This window comes from Biomphalaria glabrata, chromosome 5, assembly GCF_947242115.1.
Source record: "Biomphalaria glabrata chromosome 5, xgBioGlab47.1, whole genome shotgun sequence".
NCBI lineage: Eukaryota > Metazoa > Mollusca > Gastropoda > Planorbidae > Biomphalaria > Biomphalaria glabrata.
This window is the reverse complement of record NC_074715.1, coordinates 19,268,682-19,285,200: the sequence shown is the minus strand read 5'-3', so window position 1 is coordinate 19,285,200 and position 16,519 is coordinate 19,268,682. Positions and strand designations below refer to the sequence as shown.

At 32.0% G+C, this 16,519-nt stretch overlaps 1 protein-coding gene across 3 annotated transcripts in view; it reads right to left on the bottom strand.

Moving 5' to 3' along the window:
- LOC106066864 (nucleoprotein TPR-like) overlaps positions 1–16,501 on the bottom strand; it is a 41,917-nt gene extending 25,416 nt beyond the window's left edge. For all 3 annotated transcript variants that reach the window (XM_056030197.1, XM_056030198.1, XM_056030199.1), the window contains exons 1-15: positions 16,317–16,501; positions 4,638–4,742; positions 4,323–4,396; positions 4,134–4,230; positions 3,942–4,045; positions 3,670–3,783; positions 3,321–3,371; positions 2,432–2,524; positions 2,203–2,283; positions 1,955–2,042; positions 1,788–1,856; positions 1,566–1,634; positions 1,378–1,472; positions 570–662; positions 10–114 (exon numbers count right to left, since the gene is read on the bottom strand). In XM_056030197.1, the coding sequence (XP_055886172.1) occupies positions 10–114; positions 570–662; positions 1,378–1,472; positions 1,566–1,634; positions 1,788–1,856; positions 1,955–2,042; positions 2,203–2,283; positions 2,432–2,524; positions 3,321–3,371; positions 3,670–3,783; positions 3,942–4,045; positions 4,134–4,230; positions 4,323–4,396; positions 4,638–4,742; positions 16,317–16,470 (1,392 nt within the window). In that variant the 5' untranslated portion in view covers positions 16,471–16,501. The remainder of the gene's footprint in view (positions 1–9; positions 115–569; positions 663–1,377; positions 1,473–1,565; positions 1,635–1,787; positions 1,857–1,954; positions 2,043–2,202; positions 2,284–2,431; positions 2,525–3,320; positions 3,372–3,669; positions 3,784–3,941; positions 4,046–4,133; positions 4,231–4,322; positions 4,397–4,637; positions 4,743–16,316) is intronic.
- Between the last annotated feature and the right edge of the window lie 18 nt (positions 16,502–16,519).

Below are 16,519 nucleotides of genomic sequence, written 5' to 3'. Positions count from 1 at the left end.
TTGTCTTACCAGCATGGCTGAATCTAATTGTGATGTCAGCTGGTCCAAATTGTTCAATGTAGTCTCATAATCTTCTCTCTGTTTCTTCAGTAAAGGAGCCTTCTCTTCTATCTCCTAAACAAATATGATTTAAAAATAATAACATCCATGGCGGAAATTAATTATAAAATTGCCAAATTATACAATTATTGGTTAAATTTGGCAAGTTGTTTTTCACAGCTATTGAAATAAACAAAAATATAAAAAGCTGTATTTAGGAAATTTTTACTTAAATAAAAAAAAAAGGTATGTCAACTTTCAATGTCTGATTACACAATAGCTAATGGCTATTAAGTTTTGTGTGTAGTAAAGACTGACCTGAAGACACAATAGCTAACGGCTATTAAGGTTTGTGTGTAGTAAAGACTGATCTGAAGACACAATGTCTAACGGCTATTAAGTTTTGTGTGCAGTAAAGACTGACCTGAAGACACAATGTCTAACGGCTATTAAGTTTTGTGTGCAGTAAAGACTGACCTGAAGACACAATGTCTAACGGCTATTAAGTTTTGTGTGCAGTAAAGACTGACCTGAAGAATCTGTTCAAGGTAAGAGTTCAATCTTTTATTTTCCTCTCTCTCCTCACTCAAAGCCTCAGTGGCTTGCACATATTCATTGTAGATCTGAAATAAAGGAAAAGGAGCTTGAAAAAACATATAATGTTACATCTTGAAAATGTTCTTTTTATCACATTTAATTAATGGTACAATGTAATAAAATGAAGTGAAGGACCTTTAGTAATTCGAATGAAACAACAAAAATGGAATGGGCTCTGTAAGTAGATTGAAACTCTTGGAAGCAGCAGAGTAGAATCTTTAAAATGGGAATGCAAGGGGCGCCTTACAAGTAATAGTCTACAAGTTTCTGAATTTAGTTCTAGGACATAATAATATTTTAATGTCACTGAATGGTAGTGAGATGCATTATTTTGAAGGCTAGTTTAATTAAAGAAGGAATTCCTTTAGTCAAGTTATGTTATTGTATTATTTTGTAGGCTAGTGTAATAATTAGAGAAGGAATTACTTTAGTCAAGTTATGTTATTGAAAACATCAGCATGTTTAAAACCATATCTATCAGTCTCTTAGGTTCCTATTTATTTATCGCCCAAAAATTCCATGTGAAGTCAGCACCAAGATTTAATAGCATTGATTTGTAATATGGATACAAATATTTTTCTATAAAATAATCTACTCGTCAGCACAGAAAGATCAAGAATACAATATGATTATAACACTTTGTTTAAGATTAAATCTTGAATACTAGCAGCTTCTCTGAATACTTTATATAGTATCCTATTATTAAGTTCTATTTCCCAGAACAAAAAGTACTATTTTTACCTGAGTTAGAGACATGCCAGATTTCAAAAGCTTGCTTATGGCAGCAGCAGATGGAGAAAGACTTTCTACAGCTTCTTGTGTTAATGTGGCAGCACCTAGTGAATAGGAATCATTTGATTGTACCACTTGATATAAAGAACTGTGCAATAAAATAATATTAGAATTAAATACAAAGCCATACTACTAACCTCTCTTGAAAGCAGTCATTAATTCATTAGCATTTTTTAATTCCTGTTGCAACTTTTGAATAGTTTCATCTAGGATACAAAAATGTATTCAAATGCTTTAGCAAACTAAGCAAATATAAAAAATAAAATAATTTTGCATCAAGTATCAAGGATAATGTTGCAAAAAATAAATTGAGAAGTTTTGGATATTACAATGAAAAGAAATAAAAAAATTGAACTAACCTTTTTCTGTGACTAAAGCTTGAAGTTTGTTGATTTCATTCAACTTTTCTGTTTCTAATTCTTCATAAGCTATCATTTGACAAAAAAAAATTATTTTATTTTATTTACTTAAGTGATAATGTTTAAAATTATTTAGAAAAAAAAATTATTAAAATCTGTTTTCCTACCTTTAGAAGCAGCTTTAAGTAAATTTCTCAGTTCTTCTACTGCACCTGTCAACTCAGTTACCTTTTCATCATTCTCTTCTGCAGACACCTACAGAAATAAACATATATACATTAGCTCAAAAACAATTACTTTAAAATCATATACATCCTCACATTTTTTGTGATGCTTGCTTGGTATTTAGCTCAAATGTAGCAACGGTTGGGAGTATGCCCATAGAAATTGTTAGAATAATTGAGCAAGTACCAACCTTGTATAGGTCTGTAAGCCTCTTTTGTACAGCAAGTTCCTGTCTGAACTGTTCCTCTAATTGAACTTGCTCATCTCTTTCCTAGCAAAACATGAATATTTATAAACTAAATATTAAAAGAATAATTCCACTTCAAATATATATGTTAAAAAGCAGTACTATAAGAGGGAAATATACAATTGAGTAAAACATGACATTAAATCTTTCTTTAAAACGTCACAAAGCTTACCTCCTTCAGTTTCTTCACAAGGCCATCTATTTTGGCACTCTGCTCCTCAGCAGCAGCTTTCATTGACTCCACCACAGACTGTAAATGTGACAGCTGAAACACACATATACAAAATTATGTAAGATGTCAAAGAGTTTGTCTCACTTGGCTTAATCTACTGCCTCTCTAATCATTAAATTTAAACCACAAGAATGTTCTTACATATCTAAGTGTAACAAATATAACTTTCAAAAGACAATTTAGTTGGTTAGCAATAGCTTTTTCATAAAAATATAGTTGCAATTTTATATCTTAAAATAAAAATTGGTTTTTGTCCTTAAAACTGAATTCTCCAATTGAGAGGCCCAAAACAAGACAGAGGCACCAAAAGAAAAAACTATAGAGAGAGCTGCTTGATCTGGAAACTACTGTGCAGTTCATCTCAGATACTGGTCATCTGAACCCTCCAACATAATAAATGAGAAGGTAGAAAAGGAAAATATTGGGTTTTAATTTTTAACATTTTTCACAAAAATTACAATCTTAAAATTCTTTACTATTTCTTAATATTACTTATGACAGTTATATAAACACTTTATTATTATTCCATATGTTAAATAAATTACCTAGGCTATGCCTACACTAATGCAAAATCCTGGTTTAAGAGTTTATGCATCTTTCCTTATTTTTCAAATTCTTCATATTGATTAAAAATGTATTTATAACAAAGTACTCATAGAATAAAGTCAGAGCAGAATTTAGAAACAAACTCAGCAAAGTTTAAGATTTTTGAGGCTAGTTAATAACCATAATATATTTTCTATAAAAGTGCAAACATTTTAACGATCGCTATTGATATTGTAAGTATATTAAGTTCTAATTAATAGTTCAGAATATTTTTTCTCCTCACCTCTTGCACTTTCTCTTCCAGTTGTGACTGCACTTCCAATATATTACTCATCTGTCACAGCATATACAATAGACATTGAGACAGTTTTTTAAATATAGTTGAGATCTTTTAGATCTAATTGTAATGTTAAATTAGATGTGATTGTAAAATGTTTAAGATAACACCACAAAATGAGTTTTGTTTTAAATATCAATATAACTTTCAAAGCTATACTAACTACCAATCAACACATTTAAATAACTTAATCTCTAATCATATTGGTTCTTGTGGATTTTTTACTAAAAACAAAATTGTAAAAGCTGACATATTAAGCAATCTAATCCTAATTTAAGAGAACATCATCAAAAACCTTTTCTTTTCGAACATGACAAAGTTGATTTGTCTTCTCTGTTAGCTGATTGTTTAACCATTCCACCTGTTTCTCTAGTTGCTCTTTCTCCTGTTCCAGACGCTTCTCTCGAAACTGAAATAGTGAGGAGTTGACAAGTATGTATACAAATAATCTAGAATAATTTAAAGGTAAAAAAATGCATTTAAAATATGGATGCATAAATGTCTTAAAAGAAAAGGTAAACTTTTTTGTGAAAACAATAAATTTTAAGAAAAAAAAAAAACTCTTACTTCTCGAGAGACTTCTTCTGACTGAATACTGTTAAGTTTGGCTTGTGCTTCACATTTGTCATTGTTAGCAATACTTAATTTTTTCCTTAACTCAGTAATTTCCCCTAAAAAAATCCATTAAAAAAAAATTTGAATATGTTTTTGATATTTTATAGCAGTGTTAGATATCGTATTAAATTAACAAATACATACCATTTAAACTTTCAATTTCTTTACTTTTCTTGTTGGAAATCAAAAGTAAATCTCTGTTTTCATTTTCCAAACTTTGGAGTGCAGTTTTATATTCATGCTATAAAAAAATAATAAAAAATTATGGTATTTCAAACAATGATGCTAAATCTAATAAAAATGATACGTTGAAAGTGTAAGAAATATGTGTACCTCTGAAGCAAGAAATGTATCTCTACTTTCTTGGAGCTCCAGTAACTTTCTACTAGTTTCAGCATATTTACATTCTAGAAAATCAAAACAAACAGTTGTAAAAATTTATGTTAAAAAAAAAAGCAATAAAAAAACAAACTATATGACTTACATTGATATCTGTGATAAATCCAGCAGGCTACCATGAAGTTTTGAATGAGACAAACAAGGCAAAATACAATTTGTAAAATAATCTTCAGACTTGAAGACAATGCCTTAATTTGGTACAGCAAACAAATGTATGGTATGGAAATAAAGATTGAAAAAAAAGCATACCAAGGTTGTTGTACTTCTCTTGCAAATCTTGCCTCACTTTGGTTTCTGCTTCAAGTTTTCCATTACTTGTAATCAGCTGTTTTTCAATATCAAAATATTGTTGCTCTGCAATAAAAAAAAATGTTTCCACTAATGAACAAAAGTGATAGCTTTTAAAATTATAATATATGCAGTTTATAGTCTAGCTATATTTAGAACTAGTTTGCAGGTAGGAATATAGCCAGACACATGTACTATTAGCAGGGAAAAAATCAACATGGTACGACTTTTCTGTGATGAGTATCAGCAAAAATAAAAATGTATATATACTTTCAATGCAAAATATTAAAATATTTTTTTTTTTCAAAAAATTGTCAAAGACAAAAATGTTCTCTATCATCAAAAGTAACCGAATTCACTCTTTTTAGCAATGATATCTTTACATAAACTGAGCATAATCGATTTCAAACAAATACCTACGTAGCAGTAAGGAAAACTCTGTTTCAAGATTTTACGTCATTTTTGGACACCGGAACTTCCGCAATTTCACCTCCCTAAAATTTACTACCAATGCCAATACAAGATCTACTATTAAATTTCGTATTTAATAAGTAGATCTATTGTCTACAAAACTCAATTCCAACTTTTTCACTTTTGAATTGGGAGTGTGCCTTGCCGGCTGAGCCAGCGACAAGCTCTCAGCTCACTTGCTCCATGTCAACAATCATACAATCAATGTATTGTTAAGTCAAAACGACACAAAATAAAAAACCCACATAACTTTCTAACTATTAAACAATTAACATACAGGCATAATTTATACACCATTGAAAAGTTCTTTTAAAGTATTTTAATGATGTAGATCTAGTAATGAAAAATTATTTTTTCAATGATAATTTTTTTATTTCACCTCCCTAACTTAACTAGCCTAACTTATAAACTTAGACTAGACTCTAGATCTATCTAGGACTAGATCTAGATATGAGAAAATCCGTAAGACCAGAAGTTTAAATAGGCGTCAAATTTTGAGATCTGTTTTTCTTACTTTCTGTACATAGGCCCTTCATCATCATCATCATCATCAAACTCCATTAGAGTGAGGGCTTGTCTCCTGGGCTGAGCCAGCTAGACGCTCTCATCTCCATTGTTCCATCATATTCCATGTCAACCAGTTACCAATGACCCAATGTAATAATGTTAGGTCAAAACACCACACAAAAAAAAACATAACTTTCTAACTCACAACTAACTGTTTAACTTACATTCATAATTTATACACCATTGGAAAGTTCTTTCAAAGGCCAAAAAACGCGGAAGTGTGAAAGTAAAAAATGACCGATAAACTTGAGATTGCGTTTTTGACTTTTTTTCACATAAACCACACTTGCAAATTTAGTACACTTTTGAATGAAATAAGAAAAGTTTTAAACTTGTGTTATCGATTACTTTAGACAATGGCCTATATAAAGCTTAATTACGGCTTTTTTAAAAAGTTATTTGTCATTTTTACATTTATTATAAAAAATACTCATTTTTTGTTTTTAGCAATACAGGGTCTAGGAAAATGATCAATGATTCATTTTTTTTTCCACGGTAGATATCATGCCTGGCTATAATTCTACCAAGTTTTATCGCGATATCTCCGTCGCATCGCTCAAAAACTTGAAAATACGGTTTACCATTGGGGGCTATGGGATTTTCAGAATTTACTGAATTTTGATAAGAAAATTTCGTCATCAATGTAAAACCACTGGAGGACATGTAAGGCCTAATATTCTGGATATATTCAAATAGATTTTATGTATTAATTGTCGTCGCATGAATTATAAAGCGCATTTGAAAAATAATTGTTTCAGACGATTTTGATCCCACTTTTTAAATATTTTAAAATATTTTGTTATTTTCTGCCATCAGAACGCCGCCATTTTGTCTCCGCCTCTCTGACAATTCTTGTAGATCTAGACCCGATAATTTGTTTATTTCATCAATATTTACATTTTAAACAAGTAAAGTTCATAAATATAAATGAAATCAGATTTGTGAGCTAGCTATGAATACTACAGTAACTTACGTTTATCGAACAAGTTAAGCTCATTCGCCGACATTTTTTATGTTTGAATTTGTGTATCTCCGTAAAAATTAGACCTAGAAAAAAACTGATTGTATCTGTGAACTCCTCATCCATTTTTCTTTAAAAGTAGACATGTGTTTATTCTATTACTACTCAAAGTTAAACTTATATTTGATGTTAAAGTGAGTCAGGTCGATGATTTCAAAAGCTTAAATTATCGAACACTTTTTTACCTTTATCTTATCTTATCGAACATATTAAGAACTTATCGAACACATGAAAAGTATGGTGTTTTAAAAGTGTTATAATCTTAAAATTTTGTGAAAAGTATGGTGTTTCAAAAGTGTTATAATCTATATTTTTTTTTATTTATATCATTTTCTTTTTACGCCATGTCAAGACAGACAGATTTTAGTCATTTTCACATGGTCCACATCGAAGGAATCTATAATCTATCACTGATCAGCTCTGATTAGAAACTGACGGTGCTAGGCCCAGTAATGCATTACCGTAGAACTTATTTAGGTCTAAGCTATTTTGAGACATAAGGCCATTAATAAATTAAATCCAGATATTATCTATTTGAGGGAGAGCCTAATAAGCTTTGGTAGCCAATAGATTATCCTCCCCAAGTCATTGCAGGACACAACAGTTTACTTGATTGACCTAAAAACAAAACCTACGGTACGCGGCCCTACGTAACTAGCTGCCGATCTAGCACGCTCAGTGTATGTAACAGCCCATAAGTCAGTGCTAGATATTTTTCGATCTGGGCAGGGATGGGGTATGGGGGGGGGGGGTGTCACTGAAAAGCTATGGTAGCTTGCGAGCTGTGTTACCTATAGATGTAGATAGATCCGCCCTCCCTAAACCACCTGGTTGACCAAAAAAAAACACCGCATTTTAGAGCACGCTTAGTATTTGTCACACACACACAAACAACATATCTATATATCTATCACGCCCAGTGTTTGTGACCTAATTAGCGGCTTGACCTTAGGTACTCGAATGATGGCTCCTCCCCCTTTCCCCTCAACATTGTTCTTACTACAACTTGAACAATGTTTTGGGGCTGCGTTGGTGGCCTGGTTTACACCTGTGTGTTGGGCTGTCACTGACCATTTTTTTTTGTTGTGTGTTAGTCTGGTGGCTGCGTTTAGATTGAGTCTTGAAATTTACGTTGTTACTTTGCACTGAAAAAGTGTGAATGTTGGAGAGTGGAATTGCGTAAGAAGAAAGCGCGGGTAAGGGGGTGTAGGCAGAATAAGAGATTGGTTAAATGTGTTATTTTTATTATTTTGAGTATTTGTGATGTTTCAAAGGAGTGTCTTTGTAGCGCATTATGAGCTTTATCATACTTTATGGTATATGGTACTTTATATATAATTTTTTTATACCCTGCGCCACACGTCTAGATCGAGAAGCACAACTGACTATGTATTTGAGGCTGACGTCACATTTTAATGGTCGATCAATTATTGATGATCTCTTGATACAGTGTCTGGACTGTTTCTCCCCCCCCCCTTTTTTTTTACCTACCAAAGACATTTTTATTTCAAAATACCATATCTACATTCTATACCTCCCCCTTAGCCCATTCGTTTTATTAATATCTCTTCACATCAAGCACATGCGCTGGGTATTGGTTTATAAAACATAATTCAGAAGTTAATAGAATGGGGCATCTGAAAAAAAAACACAACTGGATAATTCTAAATTCATTGTTCCTGTTTGTATTCTATATTTCTTGCACTTGTGGTAGCACAACGATGATAATAGCATCAAACTATATGTGTCATAAAATCAAGCTTTTAAAATGGGTACAATTAGTGCATATCGATGTAAATCTATTTACTTAGAAAAATATAGCACATTTACGGTAAACCACAAATAGCTGATACAAATTGTAACACATGGGTAATTTATATATGTACTTTGCATTACATTATTTCTAAAAATAACAATTAAAAAATATATAATTTAAATATTTTGTGTTCTTTGGGTTATATCCCTTTGATGTTTATTTTTAACATTAAAATGGCGTTCGATATCTTACGAAGCTGAGATTGCTTATATAAAAACTGCTATTATCGAACACCCCCTTTTTAAACCTCAATTTTCATGTTTAGGTAGCAAAGGACACTTTAAAGATAATTGTTGCAAATATTTCTCAGCCTAATTAGAAGCGTATTATATAGGTTTTGTTGAGCTGAACATCATTGGCATTAAAAAATACCCTTAACCCGAGACTCACTTCACTCTTCCCAAGAGGTCAAAAAAAGTGAAATTTTTATACCAATATTACCAATGCACTTTGAATATAAGTAAAAAAATTATCCTCGGGTGAAAATGAAACTAAATATAACTAAACTATAAAGAAATGGACGATGCACAATAGGAATGGACTAGTTTCGTCATAATCATCGAAATAAAGGAGAATTTTAAAAAATACAATGGGGTGTTTGATAAGTACCTTAAAACGAAGGTGTTCGATAGATGTAAGTTACTCTAAATCTACTATTAAATTTCTTATTTAATAAGTAGATTTATCCTCTACGAAACTCAATTCCAACTTTTTAACTTTTTGAGCGGTGGGTGTGTCTCGCTGGCTTAGCGAGAGAGACGCTTTCATGATGACTCATCTTACTTGTTCCATGTCAACAATGTTAGGCCAAAACGTCAAACGGCACAAAAAAAATCATAACTTTCTAGCTTATCTTATCTTATCTAATACAGACGTTACTTCAAAAAAGAAGATGATTACGTCCTACGCGTCATGCATTTAGTCATGCATATTAACCAATGACTTAAATTCTGCCAAGTCACTGGTTTTCCTGGCTAGCTCAGGCAACCCATTCCATGCTCTAATAGCACTAGGGAAGAAGGAGTATTTGTACAAATTTGTCCTAGCATATGGGACGAGGAATGTGCCTTTATCTTTGTGTCTTTCAGAGTATTTTATTAAATTTTGTTTTTGTATTTGAAGATTATGGTTCAGTGTTTTATGTATTATTGCTACTTTACTTTTGAGCCTTCTGTCCTGAAGGCTTTCTAAATTTAGTGATTTTACTAAAGGTGTTACTCTAGTCAAATGTGAATATTCGTTTGTTATGAATCGCACTGCTCTATTTTGTGTCTGTTCTAGTTTCTTAATGTTTTCTTGAGTTGAGGGGTCCCAAACAGAGGATGCATATTCTATTATTGGCCTAACCAAGGTTAAATAACATTTTAGTTTTATGTTCTTATTTGATTTATAGAAATTTCTTTTAATAAATCCTAATGCTTTGTTTGATTTTTTTGTAGTTTCATCAATATGTGGATTCCATGACAGTTTTTCATTTATTATAACACCTAAGTATTTTGCGTTTTTAGTCTGTGTTACTGGTTTGCCATGAATAAGATAAGTGGAATTAATTTGTTTTAGTTTTTTTGTTACTCTTAACAACTGACATTTTTCTGGGTGGAAAGACATGCTCCAATTTGATTCCCATTTCTGTAATTCATCTAATTCTCTTTGTAAAATATCTGTGTCTTGTGTTGTTTTTATTGTTCTATATATTATGCAATCGTCTGCAAATAATCTGACTTTTGTTCCTGAAGTAATGCAATTTGGTAAATCATTTATGTAAATTAAAAATAGTAGTGGACCCAAGACTGTTCCTTGAGGTACACCTGAGTTTACTGTTATCGGTGTTGATTTAGAACCATTTATTATTACAGTTTGTTCTCTCCCTATCAGAAAGTCTTTAATCCACTGATGCAGTGGACCATTAATGCCGAAATATTTTAATTTTTTAAGCAAACTATGGTGGTGAACTTTGTCAAAAGCCTTAGAAAAATCTAGTAAGATAGCATCTATTTGTTCACTATTATCTAAACCTTTTGAAAAATCATCAATTAGTCCTATTAGTTGTGTTTCACATGATCTATATTTCCTAAAGCCATGTTGGTATGGTGTGAAGACATTATGTTTGTCTAAGTGGTTTATGATGTTGCTACATATTATGTGTTCTAGGATTTTACATGTGATGCTGGTAAGTGATACTGGTCTGTAGTTTCCTGGGTCAGATTTTTCTCCTTTTTTAAATAGGGGGGTGACATTAGCTTCTTTCCAGTCCTTTGGTACTCTGCCCTGGTTAAGTGAAGCCTGAAAGAGTATTTTGAACACTGGGGCTAGCTCATTACTTAGTTCTTTGAGTAATCTAGCTGGAATACCATCAGGTCCAGAAGCTTTATTTGGTTTAGTGTTGGCTAATAGTTTTTGAATTCCATTTTCTTGTACTACTATATCTTCTATGTTGTCTACTTGGTTCAAATTCAGTAATATGTCTTTGTCTCCTGGGGCTGAGAATGCTGATGCAAAGTATTTGTTTAGAATGTTTGCTTTAGTTTCATTATCATTATGTATTATGTTATGTTCATCTTTTAATGGCGCTACGCCTGTTGTTTCCATTTTCTTAGAATTAATGTATGACCATAGGTTTTTGTTGTTATCTTTAGATATTACATTGTTTATGTATTCACTCTGCAGCTGTCTGCTTACTTTTTGGGTTAAGTGTTTAATTTTTATATACTTTTTGTAAACTCTTTCTGCATTAGTTTCTTTAAGTTTTCTATATAGGTTTTCCTTCTGTTTACAAAGCTTCTTTAGTCTATTATTAAACCAGCATTTATTTATTTTGTTTGATGTGTATTTAGTTGGTATATGATTTTCTATAATGCTTTTAAGATGGTTTTTAATGAAATTCCAGAGGTCATCAACTGGTTGGTTAATGTCTTTTTCTAATAAGAATGTTTGTTGAAAGTTTAATGCAGCTTGGTGTAGTTGTGTTAGGTTACATTTATTCCAGAGTAAGATTTTTCTTTTGGGTTTTGTATTGGCTACTGCTTTTATCTGACTGTGTATTTTTATGATCTCATGGTCTGATAGACTAGGGATAATATCATAATCAACTACTAATCCAGGTCTGTTGGTTAAGAAGAGATCTAATGTGTTGTTTAATCTAGTTGGCTTTTTAATGATTTGATCTAAACTTAGGTTGTGTAAGGTTTCTATGAAAAGCTCATTTATGTCCTTAAGGTTTTGGTGTTTATCTATGGTTAGTGTTTTCCAATTTATATCAGGTAGGTTGAAATCACCCATAATCCAAAAAACTGCATTTTTATTTGTCTCTTTAAGTGTAGTAATCTGATTACATAGTTCCTGCATGTATTCTAAACTAGAATTTGGTGGTCTGTAAATGCTGCCTATTATTAGGGATGTTGAGGTGGTATTAATTTTACAAAATGTTGATTCTATATTTTTTGAGTTAGGTAAGATAATTTCTTCTGCTATAAGAGTGTTTTTTATTGCTAAAAGAACTCCTCCATGATTATCAGCCCTATCTTTTCTAAAAATTTCATAATTACTATTGAAAATTTCTGCATTATAAATTTCAGGATGTAGCCAAGTTTCTGTGCCTGCAATTATGTCTGGTTTCTCACATTCTAATAAAATTTCTAAGTCTGCTGTTTTGTAACTATTAGACATACAGTCATAATTTAAACACCATTGGAAAGTTCTTTATAAGTATTTGGTAATAGTTTAGATACGCAGATACCTTTGCCGACCAGTGTTGTTTGTTAACAATATTTATCTCCCTTACCTATATTGAACTTTCAATAACTTTTTTTATAGAGAGTTTTTGTTCTTATGCTGTCAACTTATGATTTTTTAAGTGTATTTACTGAAATGAAGGTCTAAATAAAATGTTATTAATAAATTGATGAACTTGTTGTTTCTTCTTTTTTTTCTACTTATGAAATTATTAATTAAAAAATATATGTTAACAATTAGATCTATAATTAATATATTAACTCACCAAGCAAAGCGAAATAATGATAACAAATATGCATGAATTAAATTGAATGAAACACGCATCTAGATATACATGTTATGTTTAATTATTATTTTTTTTTTAACAAAATTATGCATTATGACTTAGTGATCTTTTTAGAGCAATGACAATAAATGATATAGATCTAGTACGGGAAACTTATTATTATAAGAAATAATACTTTTATGTTTATCTGTTGATGATTAAGACTACAGTTTGATCTATACATTTCTAACGAATTTTGAGCGCTCTCTATTTTCGTAAAATCACACCACGAAGAGAAAGAATTTTATGAAGCTGACACAGATCAGTGTCCCTTTCTCTTTCGCCGTGAGGTCTTCTGAGTGGAGTCTACTGTCTACCAGAGATTTTTTGGCGTGTGTTTTATGATCAGATAGGACTAATGTCTGTGTTTATAACTCTTACCACTACCTCTGGCTCCACCTCTCTTGGAGGGAGGATAGGTCGAGTGTAACTAGATCACGAACGTCTTTGTTAAACGTTACGTTTCACAATCTGAAATTTACTTTGCGTAGAGTGGGGAACAAAAGCCAATGTATAAAGAAACAGGTAAGAAGCATATACACTACTATTTAGATAATTTATGCATCTTTACTTTCGGAGTTCATTAAAAAAAAAAACAACTCCTCACCTATTACACTAAATTTGTTTAAGATGTGTAGTTGGGGGGGGGGGGGGGGGGGGGGGGTTTAGCGACTCCACCTACCAACCCTTCTCTTCACATGGATCCACTAGCGCCCATGTATTACATTCCGTTACGGAGTCCAAAGCAAGTTTTTCTCTCCCGCCGTACCGTACAGGTGGCGATTGTCTCCATTTATTCTTACGTACCTTTAAACCCTCGCTGCGCCGGCCGTCACACGCGATCTTTGTCTTTACGGCAAAACTAGATGTGATGTAATCATCTTCCCCTGTGCGGAGCTTCGCTGCGCCGGCCGTCACACGCGATCTTTGTCTTTATGGCAGAACTAGGTGTGATGTAACTTCACCTTCCCCTGCTCGGAGCTTCGCCGGCGCCGTGGTCATATTAGGTCATCTACTGCTAGGATCGCTGGTATGCTCATAAAGGGAGAAGGGCACGGTACGGTGTTTTACTTGGTCAAAATTTATCCTTCTTCGCTTTCTTTGTCGGTTCGTTTCACCGACATGCAGTTCAACTGAGGTCTAGTCGGATGAGACTAAGACTGAAACGTGACGCAACATAACGATGTCACGATCAAAACTCTATTGGTTGTATCCTATAATGTCGGCCAGCTTCTACAGATAGTTATGTACGACAAAAACTCCCGTGGTTGGATCATATCGTGTTGGCCGGCAGTCTATAAGTAGTTACATCAAGAAGTAGTTACGTATGACAAATACACACTGATTGTCATAGATTCTAGTCCCCCTCCCCTATTTGGTCCACAAAAGTAGTGACATAGTATTTTTATCTTGAAGCTCTTTCATCTCATTAAAGAGATTTGATAAAGCCTTTGATTTTCATCGCCCCATCCCTATTTGGAGCCATCACAAGGTTACTAACTGTGATGCCATTGTAACATTTCCCGAATCTGTTATAAAAGGAGTTCCCTTCCACTCTTCAGTCCTATCATTACTTTCTCTACCTTGTTGTAGATATTGCTTGTTCTTATATTGTGCATTGTTTTTCATTCAATATGATTATAAGTTACCGTACATAATAAGAGAAGGATAAAGAACTTGTACTTATAGCTACCATATTTTTTTTAACAGCAGCATATGGAGCTGATGAAAAAAGATACAACATGGGCCACAACTGCAGAAATGCTTGCAGCTGCTACACTACTGCAAAGAGACACCTATACATTCTCACCAAACCACAACAAAACAAAATACTCATGGCTATTATTAAAACCTTTATTTCATGATGCAAACACATACATACTATCTCACACAGACAACCATATATGCTGCAACATAACACTATTGCATACAAATGGTAATCACTTTGATGTGGTTGTACCACAAGAGGCCACATGTAACTGTTTTTTGCCAAATCCACTGCTTGGAGTATGATGCTTTAGCCTAAATTTTTAAGTGTTGATTAATATTTCATCTTACAATCTATTCAGATTAGATCTATTTGGCTATTTGATTTTTTCTTGCATGCTTTTAATATCTTAAATAACATTTAATGTCTATTATTTTCATGTATTTAAAGTCAGGGTACCGGTATCTATTTATTTAATTACTTTTATTTTGCCAATAAAAGATATTTTGTTAGGCTTAGAGTTATTTTTTTATTTTTCTATTAATTTTTTTTGTCTGTTGTTATTACTTTAACTACATGATTTTAATTTCGATTTTTAGTTATTTTTCAAAGTACAAAAGATTGTTTGCATTTTAAATGAATTTTAATATTAGATCTAATAGCTGCTAGAAAGAAAGACAAAGCAGCAACAGAAAAAAGTTGGCAAGTAATTCAAGGGAGATAGTCTAGTACTAAGCCTTAAAACCAAAATGGCGTATTTCCAATGACAATATATGGTAATAAGAAATAAAACTTAAAAATATATATTTTAAAAACTATTTATCTCCGAGGTAGGCCGTTCAGTCCGCCTGAAAAATCGTCCGTATTTTTTTTGTCCCACTTCGCCACGAAACGAGGTTAGGGTATCCCATTTTCTTTTTAAAAGCCTCTTGTAAATATAAGTCGTATATAGTCATGTGATACACCGTTGTACGCAGAAATGGATGACGTTTCCATTACTGTTTGAAATATTAAGATAGCTTAAGTGTGTACGAAACTGTTGCAGGTTGAAGTTTTCTCTTTGTAATATCTTCGTATTCTGTTGACCCTTAAGAAAATTTCAAACATCGTTTTAAAGCTCATCATTTGCCGATTCTATGTGTGTAATTAGTTTTTTTGTAAGTATTGACAATTCCAGCGGCTTTTGATTGAAAGTAATTTTTTATTTTGGTCCAATCAAATCACTCGCGCAGCCCTCTTTTTTTTTCCCTACGCGTCAATCGCGATGTCAAAAGTAGGTCACGTGACTGGGCCCAGCCAATCACCTTGTGCTTACCGGCTGTATAAATGGGTCAAATGAATGAATGCCATGTCAGATGAACGTATTTTCTCACTTAAAATATTATTTCATAATGTTAATTAAAAGTTAAATAACATTAAAAAATCACAGGAATATTAATTTTAATGTATCTTAAAATATATATTTAAAAGCTAAATAATAATTAGATCTATATAGATAAAAAAAATAATTCAAAGTGACAATGTAGGACAAGACAACCAAAAGTGGGACAAACAAATAAGTAAAATACAAAGGCAAAGAAGAGGTCAAAATAATTAACTAAAAAATTTATAACTTTTGAACTAATTATCCGATTTTCAAAATTCTTTTTGTGTCATTTATATCTCAAAATTATCCATCTAGCTATAGTGGTTTCATTGCATATAAGTAAATAACTATTTTATCACTGAACTCCCTATCCGAGGAAATCAAATTACATATTTGTAATCTGCAGTTTTTTCTGCATATTGTGAAAATATAAGAGAAACCTAATTTAGCGTTTCTAGTGTCGTATACTAATACCAAGTATTTTAATGATGTACTAACGAAAAATTGTTTTTTCAAAGATCAATTTTTTATTTCACCTCCCTACAGTAACTACTAGATCTAGATCTATTATTATTCTAGATCTAAATTATTCTAAATCACACTAAATCTAGATTTATATAATATATAATTTTACCTGAATTTACTCTAAGCTTTTCATATTTAGATTTCAGTTGATTAATTTCATCTGCTTTAGACTTTAAAAGATCTTCTATTTTATGTGTCAATTCATTAGGAATTAGATCTATTTCAGGACCATCAAGCGCGTTTGAAAGCATAGTACCCGCCATTACACCGCATACACAGATAAAATAAAACAGGGATGTTATTTCCACCAAC